Source organism: Pinus tabuliformis, chromosome J, assembly GCF_031772625.1.
Source record: "Pinus tabuliformis cultivar Carrire ecotype Pingquan chromosome J, CPIR1, whole genome shotgun sequence".
NCBI lineage: Eukaryota > Viridiplantae > Streptophyta > Pinopsida > Pinales > Pinaceae > Pinus > Pinus tabuliformis.
Window position 1 is genome coordinate 55,983,100 of NC_142295.1, and position 13,921 is coordinate 55,997,020.

Below are 13,921 nucleotides of genomic sequence, written 5' to 3' on the forward strand. Positions count from 1 at the left end.
AAATATATTTCAACAAGATCGATTTGAAGTCAAGATATCACCAGGTACCAATCAAACCCTCCGATGTGTGGAAGACTACCTTCAAAGCCAAGGAGGGCCTTTTCGAATGGTTGGTTATGCCTTTCAGATTGACAAATGCTCCTACAAACTTCATGAGGCTAATGGATGACATCTTGTGGCCATTAACCAACTCATTTGTAGTGGTATACTTTGATGACATCCTGATCTTCAGCCAGAGTTAGGAAGAGCACCTCCACCACATTCGACAGGTTCTCCAAACCCTGCAGCAACACAAGTTATGTGCCAATTTGGAGAAATGCATTTTTGGCATGACCCAAGTTCAGTATCTAGGGTACATTATTGATGAACAGGGGGCTCATGTGGATCCAGTCAAGATCCAAGTCATTCAGGATTGGCCATCTCCAACCACTCTGACAGAGCTTTGCAACTTTCTAGGTCTTCCCAACTTCTACCACAGGTTCATGTTGGGATTTTCTCATATCACTTGGCCCTTGAGTCAAGTCACCAAGGGAGGAGCGAAAGAAAAATTCTTCTGGTTTGAATCTCAACAGAAGGCATGCACAGAGTTGAAATATCGCCTCTGCTCAGCACTAGTGCTCGCATTACTAGACTTGCAACAACCATTTGAGGTCGAGACAGAGGCCTCTGACTATGCTATTGGGGCAATCCTTACTCAACATGGGCATCTAGTGACATGTAACAGTGAGACACTTTTAGACACAATCCGGAAGTATCCCACTTATGAAAAAGATATGTATTCCATTATGTAGGCCTACCGACAATGGAAGCATTACATTTTGGGGAAGGAAACAGTCATCCACATAGACCACCCACCCCTGTAGTTCATACAAACCCAAGGGAAATTGCAGAATGATCGCCATCAGAAGTGGTCCACATACCTGTCACAATTCCATTTGAATATCAAGTATAAGGAGGGAAGCACCAATAATGTTGTAGATTGCCTCAGTCGACCACCGATCATGGCATTAACCATTGTGCTCAACTCTTCTGGGCACAAGACTTCTAGTTGGCCACTTCTCTACAAAAGCAACCCAGAATTCGGCCACACATACCAGACACTCTTGGAGGGTCAACATGTTCCATATTTTCACCTCCAAGATGCCCTGTTATGCCACCTGGGTCACCTTTGTGTTCCTTTAAGCGAGTGTGCCAAGATGATTTGGTAAGCATAGTACAGTCGGGCTGCTGGGCATTTCGGGGTCGCAAAAATGGTGGCAGTACTGCAGAAGTATTTCTATTGGCTGAATCTTCAATAGGATGTTAGGAAGTACATCATATCATGCACTGCCTTCACCATTGACAAACCGACCATCAAGAAGCAAGGCCTCTATACCCCACTGCCTACCCCTAGTCAACCTTGGGAATCCATCTCCATGGATTACATGTCAGGCCTTCCTTCCACTAAGCATGGAAATGACTGTGTTTTTGTGGTCGTCGATAGGTTCTCAAAGATGGCCATTATGGTAGCCTGCAAGAAGAATATCACAGCAGAAGCCACTACTAAACTCTTCTTAGAACCAGTGTGGGTACACTTTGCGATCCCACAGTCTATCATCTCAGATCGGGACAAAAGGTTCCTCAGTACATTTTGGTCCAGTCTCTGGTCGATGCTTGACACCAAACTCATTAAGTCCACAACCTTCCATGCTCAAACTAATGGCTAGATAGAGGTTGTCAACAGGATGATCGTACACATTCTACGCATGTATAACTCAAAGCATCCACGCACATGGGACGAGAGCCTCCCCTATGTTGAGCACAGCTACAACCGGGCTCTCCATAGCTTGACTGGCCACAACCCTTTTCAGGTGGGCTTGGGATTCCAGCTACTATGTGTCATTGATGTGGCCATGCCATTTGCAGCTACTCATGCAGATTCAACTCACATCCAGTCCGAAACAGATAAGGAAAACAACTTCATTGAGCACGTCCAACATATTTTCCAGTAGGTCCATGACATTCTGGAGAAATCAAATGCCAAGTACAAGTAGTGACATGATTAACATCAAGTGCCACACAAGTTTTAGGTGGCCGACAAAGTCTGGTTGCATTTACGAAAGGATTGCCTTACCGAAGCCTATCAGAAACTTAAACCACTCAGATATGGTCCTTACACCATTACCAAGGCTATAGGAGACAATGCATTTTAGCCCAACATTCCCCCATTCCTTGGCCTGCACCTAGTGTTCAATGTGGACAGCCTTCGGCCATACTTTCCACCATTACTAAACACATCCGACATTGCAGAACAACTCACACCCACAGAGTTAAATCCATATTGCATGGAACAAGCGGCAACTGATCGGATCATGGACACACAGATCAAGCACACTCACCAGTAGAATATCCAACTGTATCAAGTTGTCAAAGTAGGCCAACTCCTTCACCAGGGCAAGTGGCTCACCAATGACCAAGTTCAGCAAAAGTTTCCTCATCTCATGGAGGAAATAAACACAATGGGGACCATTTCTTCCTAGGGGAGAGGAATGATCCAGGTGGATATTGGTGGCCACCCGCCAATTCCACTTGGATCCCCACCATTGCTTCTTTTGGTTTTTCAGTTTCCTTAATTGTAGCACAATTTACTATTTTTAGCAGTTTTTCGGGTCCTACACTTCTGGAGCCATTTTGAGGCCCTAAACGACATTTTTTTGGAAATATATCGCCAGTGGTTCATTTACTTATATTGTATTTTTTGTCATATTCCTCAGAGAGATCTTTCCAATGAGTTATTGTGTGCGTCAAATGGAGATAATATGACCATGTCGTGACCCCGGGAAGTTGGTTGTCCAACTCACCCCAACAGGGCACATAAATGCTTAGTATTACATCTCCTTGGGTTAGGGTTTTGGTTGTTTAGGGTTTGCTATTATTGTACAATAATAAAAAGGCCCTTGAGCCTCATTATAAGGCAGTTCAGAGGCATGTAGCCGCCACATCTCTTCTTAGAGATAAGTTACCATCGCCCTAGCTAGTTTATTTCTATTCCTGTTTGTAAGCATATTTCAATATTTTACGACGAAGAATATAGGAGCTGCAGAGGAGCCGAGGGCGATTTTAGGGTTTCCTATGTGCTGATTACTGTGCAGGGCTGGAAGCAGTTACCTCTCGTTTCGCAGCACTGTATCGCAAAGGTCAAGAGCTGACCGACCGAATGGGGGCAGAGGGGTCCAGTGGGACCCCTACTTTCAAACAGATAATCATGCAGAAGCAAAGACAAAATAAGTATGAAGGGGTCAGGATCTCAGGGCTTGACAATAACAAGCAGAATGACAGAAGAAATAAGGAGAAAATACAAGGAGAAACTGACAAGCCAGACAGCACAATGGAAGGCAATGGCACAGTGGGTGAAAGCCTGACAGGAACAAAAGACAAAGTAACCTCAATAATTAAATCATCAGAAAACGAGGAGCGACAAGCTGAAGAAGACAGGGAGCAAACTGACAACAGGCAAGGAAAGCCGGAAAAGGAAGGGGAGACAAGCACAAGACCCAATATATACTCTGCATCAAATGGGGTCTGCAAACCCAAAAAGACCAATAACCTCAGGGTAGTAATAACTGACCCAGAGATTCAGGCTTACAGAGAGCACATGGCAGAGCATGTTGTCATTTGCAAATTTATGGGCATTTGGCCATCTGAAAGGACTCTTTGTCATTGGATCAGACAACAATGGAAGCCGAGAGGGGATGTTAAGCTTCATCTGGGAGCCAAGGGTTTCTTCACAGTTGTATTCTCCAACCTAGAAGACAAGGATAGAATTTTTGAGGGTGGTCCATACTTTCTGGCTTCAGCTAGCCTGTACATGCGACCATGGAAACCAAACTTCGCCCCAGAAAAAGAATCTTTCACCCAAGTCCCAGTTTGGATTCGTTTTTTCTCTCTCCCAATAGATTATTGGGGTCTGAATGCCTTGAAACAAATTGGTGACCAGTTGGGAACATTTATCAAGGCCTCGGAAGCAACATTACAAAAGAGATATACATCTTATGCCAGAATATGTGTTGAAATGGATGTTTCCGGGGCACCGCATGAGGGGATCTGGCTGGAATACAGGGACGAGGATTACTTTCAGGCCATAGATTATGAACAGATTCCCTTCCGGTGTTGCAAATGTCATGAACACGGGCATTTGATGAGAGATTGTCCTCTGATTCGGAAGGAAGTAGAAACCGAAACAACACAAGCCCACAAAGACAAAGAAACCTTCATAAAACCCAAGTCTAGACAGAGAGCAAATAGAAGGAAGAACATTAAAGGTAACACAGACAGAAACAACCACAACAACCCTTTTTTGATCTTAGATCTTGAAACAGATTCGGAGGATAAGCACAAAACCCTAGCATCAGATGCAGGGCAGGATGAAAAGGAAGAACCACCCAGGGAAGGAACGGATGAAGGGGACCTCAACAATGAAGTTCAAATGCAGGAGAGAACAGAGGAAACAGAAGAAGAAACTGACATGCTCACCAGTGATGGCGGAAACAAGGATCAAGAATGGGAAGAGGCGCTAGCCAGGGAGGGGATGAACCTACCAGTAATTGCTGAGAACTGGAAGGTCCGAGGAATAGAGAATGCACTGGAAGAAGAAATCAGGAAGGTAAACGACCTGGTCATAGCAAGGCAAAAAGCAGAATTAGAAAAGCAGAACAGGAAGCTAGGTATAGTGAAAGGCAACAGCTTCCATTCGAAAAGTCTCTTATGGAAATCATCCAGCTTGAAGCAGAAGAAAAGAAGAGGCCGTAGAACTAGTGGTGAAGTTCTACAGGAGCTAGGCATGATAATGATAAATTCAGGGAAGATGAAGGCGCTTAGCGCCTTCCAGTCCTTCCAATGAAAATTAGTTAAATATGAAGATCATCTCGTGGAATGCAAGAGGGCTTAACAGCCCGGCAAAACACAGGATCTTAAAGAGAAAAATCCAGAAATACAGACCAGAGATCATGTTTTTACAAGAAACTAAATGCAGCAGCTCTAGTATCAACAATCTTTGTAGAAAGCTTGGAAGAAATTTAGAAGTTTTAGAGATTGAGAGCCAGGGACGAGAAGGAGGCCTGGCAACTATTTGGGATACAAGAGAAATCCAGATTTTATCAGCTGAGGCGAACAAACACTTCATAGCGGTGGTTTTTCAACCCACAGGTAACTCTGGTTCCTTCCTTTGCATCAACATTTATGGTCCTCAGAAATTAGAAGATAAAATAAATTTTCTGAATTCAGTAACCAAACTTATTGAAAGATATCCAAGGTCTAAGTGTATACTGGGGGGTGATTTCAATATGATAACCACCCTTTTGGAAAAAAAAGGGGGTCTGAGTAAACTTAATAGGGATGCGGAAGCTTTTACAAGTTTCATTGAAACTGTCAAAATGGTAGATATATACCCCAAGAGTGGCATGTTTACATGGAACAACAGAAGGGGGGAGATAGGCTGATAGATTCTCGCTTAGACATATTTTTTATCTCAGAAAGCATTATAATGGATGGCATAACAGAAGAATCAGATATCCTTCCCAGTGGAGGGTCAGATCATTGGCCGATCTCGCTTATTGTTGAAGTTCAGGGGACTCCAAGGAATAAACCTTTCAGATTTGAAAAATTCTGGTTAGACCACCCTAACTTCCTCAAGATGGTTGAGAAATGGTGGGCTGAACCTTTGGAGGCAAGAGGATCCAAAATGTTCAATCTCCAAAAGAGGCTGAAAGCAACCAAAGAAAAGATCAAAGAATGGAACCGAACGGTTTTTGGAAATATAATCCAGGAGAAAGCCATTCTAGAGGACAAACTGGAACAGATTCACAGAGAAGGGACAACAGGCAACCACAGTGACGAAGCGATGGAACATGAAAAAGTTCTTTCTCAGCAATGGCACAGAAGATGTATTCAAGAAGAGATACTTTGGAAACAAAAATCTAGAGTCCAGTGGCTCAAAGAGGGGGAGCAAAATACGAAATTTTTTCACAGGTCGGCTCTAGACCATAGAAGTGCTAACAGGATTCTTGAGTTGAAAAACAATGCAGGGGAGATATTAAAAAATCACAATGATATATCTGCTCTGCTCTCGGATCACTTCAGCTCAATTGCACAGGAACCGCCCACAAATAGAGAGGAGGCCATTAAGGAAATTACAGCAGCCATTCCTAAATCCATTACCTCAGATCAAAATTGGGCCCTTTGCAGAGAAATCTCTCTGGAGGAGGTGGAGGAAGCAATCCAGAGTATGCCTAATGATAAAGCACTAGGTCCAGATGGATTCACCATCAACTTCTACAAGGCTTGCTGGAACATTGTTAAACAGGAGGTATGGGAGGTAGTTGAGGATTCCAGACGCTCAGGTACTATTCTAAATCCCTCAACTCCACCTTTTTAGCGCTCATTCCTAAGGTTGAAGAAGCAATGACACCTAATAAATTCAGACCTATTGCCCTTTGTAATGTTATCTATAAAATTATCTCAAAAGTCATAGCTAACAGACTAAAGTCGATTCTTCCTGGTATCATCTCGGAAGAGCGGTCGGGTTACGTTGAGGGTAGAAAAATTCTAGATAACATCTTGCTAGCGTAGGAGATGATTCACTCACTTCATTCGAGAAAAGAAGCAGGAATGCTAATGCAATTAGATTTATCAAAAGCATATGACAAAGTTAGCTGGAAGTACGTTGAAGCTATTTTGGAGGCATTCGGTTTTTGTAGGACCTAGATCAAATGGATACTTGCTCTCATCAAATCTCCAAGATATTCAATCCTTGTCAATGGTGCTCCCTCAGCTCCTTTTACTCCTTCGCAGGGAATAAGACAGGGGCATCCCCTATCCCCCTTCCTATTCGTTATCCTAATGGAGGGCCTAAGTAGAATCATAGCCAAGAAAAGAGCTGAAGGATCTATAAAAGGTCTGCAACCAATTAGATCGTTACCAGCCACAACACATCAACAGTTCATGGATGATACCATGTTACATGGTACCCCCACAGTGAAGGAGGCTATGGCTTATAAGGGTATCCTTGATCTCTTTAGCCGAGCCTCTGGCATGGAGATTAATTTTTCCAAATCCACAATTTTCTTTTTCAACACTCATCCAGCAATTCAAGATCACTTATCCCAGCTTCTTGAATTCAGGATTGGTTCCCTGCCTTCGAAATATCTAGGGGCCCCCCTGACTTTGAAACCTTGGCAGAAAACTCACTGGGAGAAGGTTCTTGCCAACATGGAGAAAAAGTGCAGGCACTGGACGAACAGAGCCCTAAACCTGGCGGGTAGACTTATCTTAACCAAGGCAGTGTTGCAGGCAATCCCGCAATATTTACTTTCTATTCTTCCAGCTCCCAAGGGTATCTTGCAACAAATGAGAAACATACAGAGATCCTTCTTATGGAATGGGAATGGGGATAAGAAGAAATGGGCATTGGTGGCTTGGAACAAGCTTTGCCAGCCAAAATCTAAGGGGGGGCTAAACTTAGTTGATCCGTCTGTGGTCAACAGAACCTGTGGAGCTAAGATATGGTGGAAATGGATCAAAGAACCCAATTTACCTTGGGCGAGGCATTGGAAGGAAAAATACATTCCAGACTGTGATACTCAGGATCTCATAAGACTACAGGAAGTCCCGGAAGGATCGTCAATATGGAACCATGCCAGAAATAACAGGAGCTTAGTACAGGAGAACAACTTTTGGGAGATTTGCAATGGAAGGCTTGCCATGTTCTCGGAAGATGCATGGAAGCAATTCCCTAAACTGGATACCCCAGAGCTTTCTCTCCTCAAGAGAACAAGTCAAAACGAGGGTCGATACAGAGTCAATCAATATTGGACCCAAAGCAGCAGGGATCCGATATGGAGGGATTGGATCAATTTAAACCCTGGGAATGCAGAGGAGAACAACGAGAGATTTTAGCAATTCAATGAGAGAATCCTCAAAAGAAAGATTCGAAAAACTGAGGAGGATGATAAGCTAAGATGGGGTTTAAAAGGTAATGGTAATTTTTCATTAAAAGAAGCTAGGGATTTATTTGAAAAGGAAGAACAGGTAGAAGCCGTGCCATGGTATAACAATGTGTGGGACAGCCTATTCTGGCCGAAAGTCAGGACCTTCCTCTGGCTTTTAATGCGAAACAAGACTTTAACTTGGGACAACCTATGCAAGAAAGGTTTCAGGGGACCCTCAAGATGCCCTATGTGCCTCGTCGAAGAGGAATCTATAAACCACCTGTTTAATGCTTGTGAATGGGCAAATAAGTTATGGAGTTGGATGGAAGGAATTATCAGTAGTTCTAACCGGGATAGAGAATCCATTCATAGAACCATCCTGAACTGGAGAAAAGACTTCTCCAATATTCACAGAGTCAACAGCATATGGAAGTCTATTCCAGGCTTCCTACTATGGTCAATTTGGAAGGAACGTAACCGCAGAATATTTCAAGACGAACACAGGAACATAGAATTCTCTAAAGATAACATAATAACTAACATTCAACAGCTAATTCAAACGAAATGCAAAAAGGACTGCAACGAGAAACCTTCAGCTCAAGACTTACACATTTTGAAGTGTTTTCGTCTGGAAGCCACCAGCAGCATCGCAGCTTCAAGACACAGAGCGCAACCATCCTCACAGATCGACAAATGGCAGAGGCCACCGGAGGGTGGAATGAAACTAAATTTTGATGGGGCCTCGAGGGGCAATCCCGGCATGGCAGGAATTGGAGGTGAATTACGTAACTAGCATGGAGAAATTCTGCACATATATTACAGAGCGCTTGGGGAGAGCACAAATAATGAGACAGAATTTGCAGCGCTCGAGCATGGTTTGAGAATTTTAAAATCCCTACAAATTTGCAATGTAATTGTGGAAGGGGATTCATCTCTGGTTATTTCAACAGCTAAGAGAATTCAGGGAGGAACCAAGGTGAAAAAAGCCACAAAACATTGGCGGCTCGCCAAGGTGACGGAGAATATCACAGAACTAATGGCTGGAATGAGAGGTTTAGTCTTTCATGCGGTAAGGCGTAAGGCGAACGGGTTGGTGGACTACCTTGCAAATTGTGGCGTGGACAATCAGGACAGGGGGTGGGACAGCTGTTGGGAGGAAGTGGACTGCCCGAACCTGAAGACGAGATGCTTACAGCTGGCACAGCAAGATCTACACGACACCGACCGGGCTTGACCGGCGTCAGTGCCTGCATCCGGGACCGCATTCCTGATGTTTCCGGTAACAGATTGGGCTCTCATCACGGGAGCTGGACGACTAGACAGATGCGGTGGTGGTCATTATGGCAAGAGAAGGCCAAATATGGAAATTATCAATATGGTTCATGCCACGAGGGACTCCGTAGAATCCGCTTGCGAGGAAAGGACAGCTGGCTCAACCGTAACGGGAAGGCATGCAACTACATTTATGTTAGGTCAGGAAGGAGATGTGGGTTTTGTGCGGATATCTTTCGTATTAATAACGAAAGTACCTCCACTCTGCAGCGAAAGGAAAAGCACATTATGGGAAACTCCATGGACAACAACTATTTAACGGAGAGCCGCAGCTCTGATTCGTTCACCTCTGTTTATAGCACTGCGAGAGACTACCACTTTCCTGCCCGTAGAAGGATTCACAGCGACAAGTTCAGAGTGTATAGTATGGAGGCGGGGAGCTGTAGATGTTCGGCGGCCCAGCATGAACTTCGGACTGCGCAGAACATGTATGAGACCCGAGCAGCAACCAGGAGCAAACGCAAGATCGCGGAACTGGAAGCTGCTGTGAAAGAGGAAGAAGATCAGTGACTGAGGGGGATCATTGCAGAGGAGGTTGATTGGTTACATGACCCGGGCACTCCTTCCAAAAGAGCCACTCAGTATGTTCGGACGAAAGCGGAGAGTTGGAGAATCAAAACTCTCCTTGCGAAGGCCCTGGATTCAAAGGAGGACGGGAAGCAGCAAGCTGGGAAGGGGATTTCCACTACGGAGGAGCAGTTAGCAAAATTCCATGAAATCCATGATTCGCTGGATCGAAGAATTTCTACAGTGCATGATGTTGTGGAAACCGTCAACAAGAAACTGACCCTGCTCATCAGGCTTCTTCGGCAAACTCTGAGCCCGGACCCCCTGATACAGGAGCAAAAGATGAAGGAGGCACAGGAATTCCAATCCATGCAAGACATGCAGGCCAGAGTTGACAAGCATGTTCTGGACGTGGGCTTAGACACAGTCAGTCGCATTGGCGGTTTTCCTCGCCCCGGCGGTTTCCCTTAGTTTCTTTTATGGATGTCTTATGTCTTCTGTCATGGCCTCGGCTTTATGCTAGTTAACTATGTTTCTCTATTTCTCTGTTTCTGTCATGGCTTCGGCCTTATGCATGTTAGTAATGTCACTCTGTCTCTGTCCAAGTTTTGATAGTGTCGTGGCGTTAAATAACAGTTCTAAGAGAAAGCCGCCCTGCGTGGTGTGCAGCTTAGTTTTGAAAGCTCAGGGCTGGTTATCAGCATGTTTTCAATGGTAAATCTAAGGGTCGTTCTGCTACGACAGACTTTTTTGTAACATATTTTGTTTCTATAATATACATATCTGACTTACAAAAAAAAAAAAAAAAATTTCAATATTTTACATTAATAAAATGAAGTATTATTTCCGCTACATCTCTATGTTTATGGTTATCTCTGTAATTTGTTGCATTCCTATTTAAATATGGATCATTTTCCCAGTTGGGTTCCCTAGAAAATTTTGTTTTTTTTTGCTATAGTGTGACTGTGTTTTATTTCTGTTCTATTCCACTACAAATTGGTAGAGATATTTTTTTTCTTCATGCAACAATTAGTTTCAAATTTATTCATTCAAGTAGTAGTAGAATTTCAAGGAAATTCTACACAAGGGACAATTAATCTATATTTTCACTTATATCTTTTGCAAGTGAATTCACAACTAAATTTTCATCCAAAGTGTTTAGGTTACTCGCAAGTGGTATCACATCATATCTCAACATTGCAAGGCATAAACCATATTATTCAATAAGGTTAAGACTGGAGATACAAAAATCTTCCCAAGTTATGCAAGTAAGAAAATTGCTTATTTTTAGTTATAAATATATCCAACCAAAACAAAATTATGCCATTTTCAACACGCTCTAGTCAAAGTTATTCCTGGCATCATTCAACTCAATTAAGAATATGTCAATCTCATTGAGATTTATTCTTAATTTCATGCTTCTAAGTTATATATTTATGCAACCTAATATATCATTTATGTTAAGTGATTATTCATTAAAAATTATTTAGTCTGTCGAGCGCATCCACCTAATTTTTTGATCAGTTTCTAGGAAGACTCTATCAGAAATTTGCAGTAGAAAATAGAAGACTGTTTTAGTACCTAGTGCTATAAAACTCTAATTTGAAAAAAGTATTTTGGGTTGTTTCCCTAAAAATATTTACAAAATTTTAAATCCCAAAGCCATTTCAGGGAGAAATTTAGTATTATTTTTGGAAAATTTGAATGCAACTAAAAGAAATTCTTCCCATTTGCTCAAAAGATTCCAGCACCAAATATGAGTGAATTCACAGAACTTAAGATTTGGAAATAATTAAATTTCACTTCGCTTTTCCAGGACCATATATGAGTGAATTCACAAAACCTGATATTTGGATTCTAGAAACACTTAAATTTCACCTCTTTTATTAATATTGGAAGTTCCCTGAGATACAAACATGTAGCATTAAGGATCTACTTTGCTTGTTTAAGGACAATGTTTAGTTTATAAATAGTGATACAAGAATCCTTGTATACATGCCTGACACAGTTCTTTGGTCACAACTAATGAAACTGAACTCCATCAATACATAACAGACAACGTATAATGTAAGAGAGCATCTACTTTTCAACATAGACTCTTGCAAAAATAAACATATATACAATCATATAAAGTTGTCACCACACCAAAGAAGGAATTAAAAACCAAAAAAAAATAGGAACAAGCTTGGATTGTTATGTTTACTCTAACAAAATGTTAAATAGGATCAATATGTTAATATGGAAAATAGTGCATTTGATTATGATTTATTGAGCCCAAGGGGTTAGCCCAACCGAATGTCATTAATGTTACTGGGTATTTGGCTAGTTCTATGCTGGCACATGCTTGTTTGAAATCCCTTGGGTGAGGTGCACTAGTCAATACAATGGGTTTACTAGGGATGCCATCCATGAATGTGGGGAAACATCCATTGGGATTCCCTAGAGAGTTTTTCTTGGAAAGAATAAAAATAGGATTTCCTAAAGAGAAATTTTGAGATGCATACAATGTAAAGCTAGTAAAATCAACTCTATAGAGACAAACCATAAAAGAAAGAAAAATACATGTGCTTTTACCTATGTTCCCTCGGTTTCCCTCCCGCCCTGTGAAAAGTGAAAATATGCTACTCATAAAATTAAAAGAAAGGATGAAAAAAATAGTGAATTTTGAACCAGTCCTCCTTGTGTGGAAGAAGACTAAGAGTGGGGTGGAAATGCAGCAAGGTTAGAAATGAAACATACCTGGGCATCATTAATGGATTGAAGAGGTAAAACCTTAACTCACAACTCTCTTCAATCTCGTTTTCCCTCCCACCTTGTGAAAAGTGAAAATATGCTACTCGTAAACTTAAAAGCAAGGATGAAAAAAATAGTGAATTTTGAACGAGAGATCTGAGGTGTGTGTACTCCTCCCCATGTGGAAGAAGACTAAAAGTGGGGTGTAAATGCAGCGAGGTTAGAAATGAAACATACCTGGGCACCATTAATGGATTGAAGATCCAATGGTGGGGGATCTGAGGTGTGTGTACTCCTCCCTATGTGGAAGAAGACTAAAGTGGGGCGGGGGAATGCACCGAGGTTAGAAATGAAGCATACCTGGGCACCATTAATGGATTGAAGATCCAATGGTGGGGTTCGATATTAGTCTGATACTGGTAAGAACTTAATTCAAAACACTCTTCAATCTCGCTTTCCCTCCTGCCCTATGAAAAGTGAAAATATGCTACTCTTAAACTTAAAAGAAAGGATGAAAAAAATAGTGAATTTTGAACCAATCCTCCTTGTGTGGAAGAAGACTAAAAGTGGAGTGGAAATGTAGCCAGGTTAGAAATGAAACATACCTGGGCGCCATTAATGGATTGAATATCCAATGGTAGGGTTCAATATTAGTCTGCTACTGGTAAAACCTTAATTCACAACTCCAATCTCGTTTTCCCTCCTGCCTTGTGAAAAGTGAAAATATGCTACTCATAAACTTAAAATCAAGGATGAAAAAAATAGTGAATTTTGAGCCATAGATCTGAGGTGTGTGTACTCCTCCCTATGTGGAAGAAGAGTAAAATTGGGGTGTAAATGCAACGAGGTTAGAAACGAAACATACCTGGGCGCCATTAATGGATTGAAGATCTAATGGTGGGGTTCAATATCAATTTGCTACTAGTAAAACCTTAATGCACAACTCTCTTCAATCTCGTTTTCCCTCCCACCTATGAAAAGTGAAAGTATGCTACTAGTTTTCCCTCCCTCCGCATTATGAACAGTGAAAATTTAATTCACAACTCTCTTCAATCTCGTTTTCCCTCCCACCCTATGAAATTTGAAAATATCTACTAGTTTTCCCTCCGCCCTATGAAAAGTGAAAATATACCACTTGTTTTAGAAAGAAAATGAAGATTGGAATTAGGAGGGATTTGTTACATCAAAATTAGGGCTGAATTTTTTCAAAAATGTTAAAATTTCCCTCCCTCAAAATCAATAAAAACATTATTTATAGAGTATAGAGTAGATGTGGAGGTGTAATGTAAGTATGTAAACAATTCTAAATATGGGCTTAGTTAAATAATAGTAATAATAATAATAAAAGTCAAAAGTATGGGGATGAGTGAAAAAATCTAAATGTT

General features: G+C 41.7%; 1 protein-coding gene across 1 annotated transcript; it reads left to right on the forward strand.

The window, feature by feature from the left end:
• Window positions 1-5,521: 5,521 nt before the first annotated feature.
• On the forward strand, window positions 5,522-6,412 carry LOC149225476 (uncharacterized). Its single transcript, XM_089379944.1, has one exon. The coding sequence runs from the start codon at window positions 5,522-5,524 to the stop codon at window positions 6,410-6,412; it is 891 nt and encodes a 296-aa protein (XP_089236070.1).
• Window positions 6,413-13,921: the final 7,509 nt, after the last annotated feature.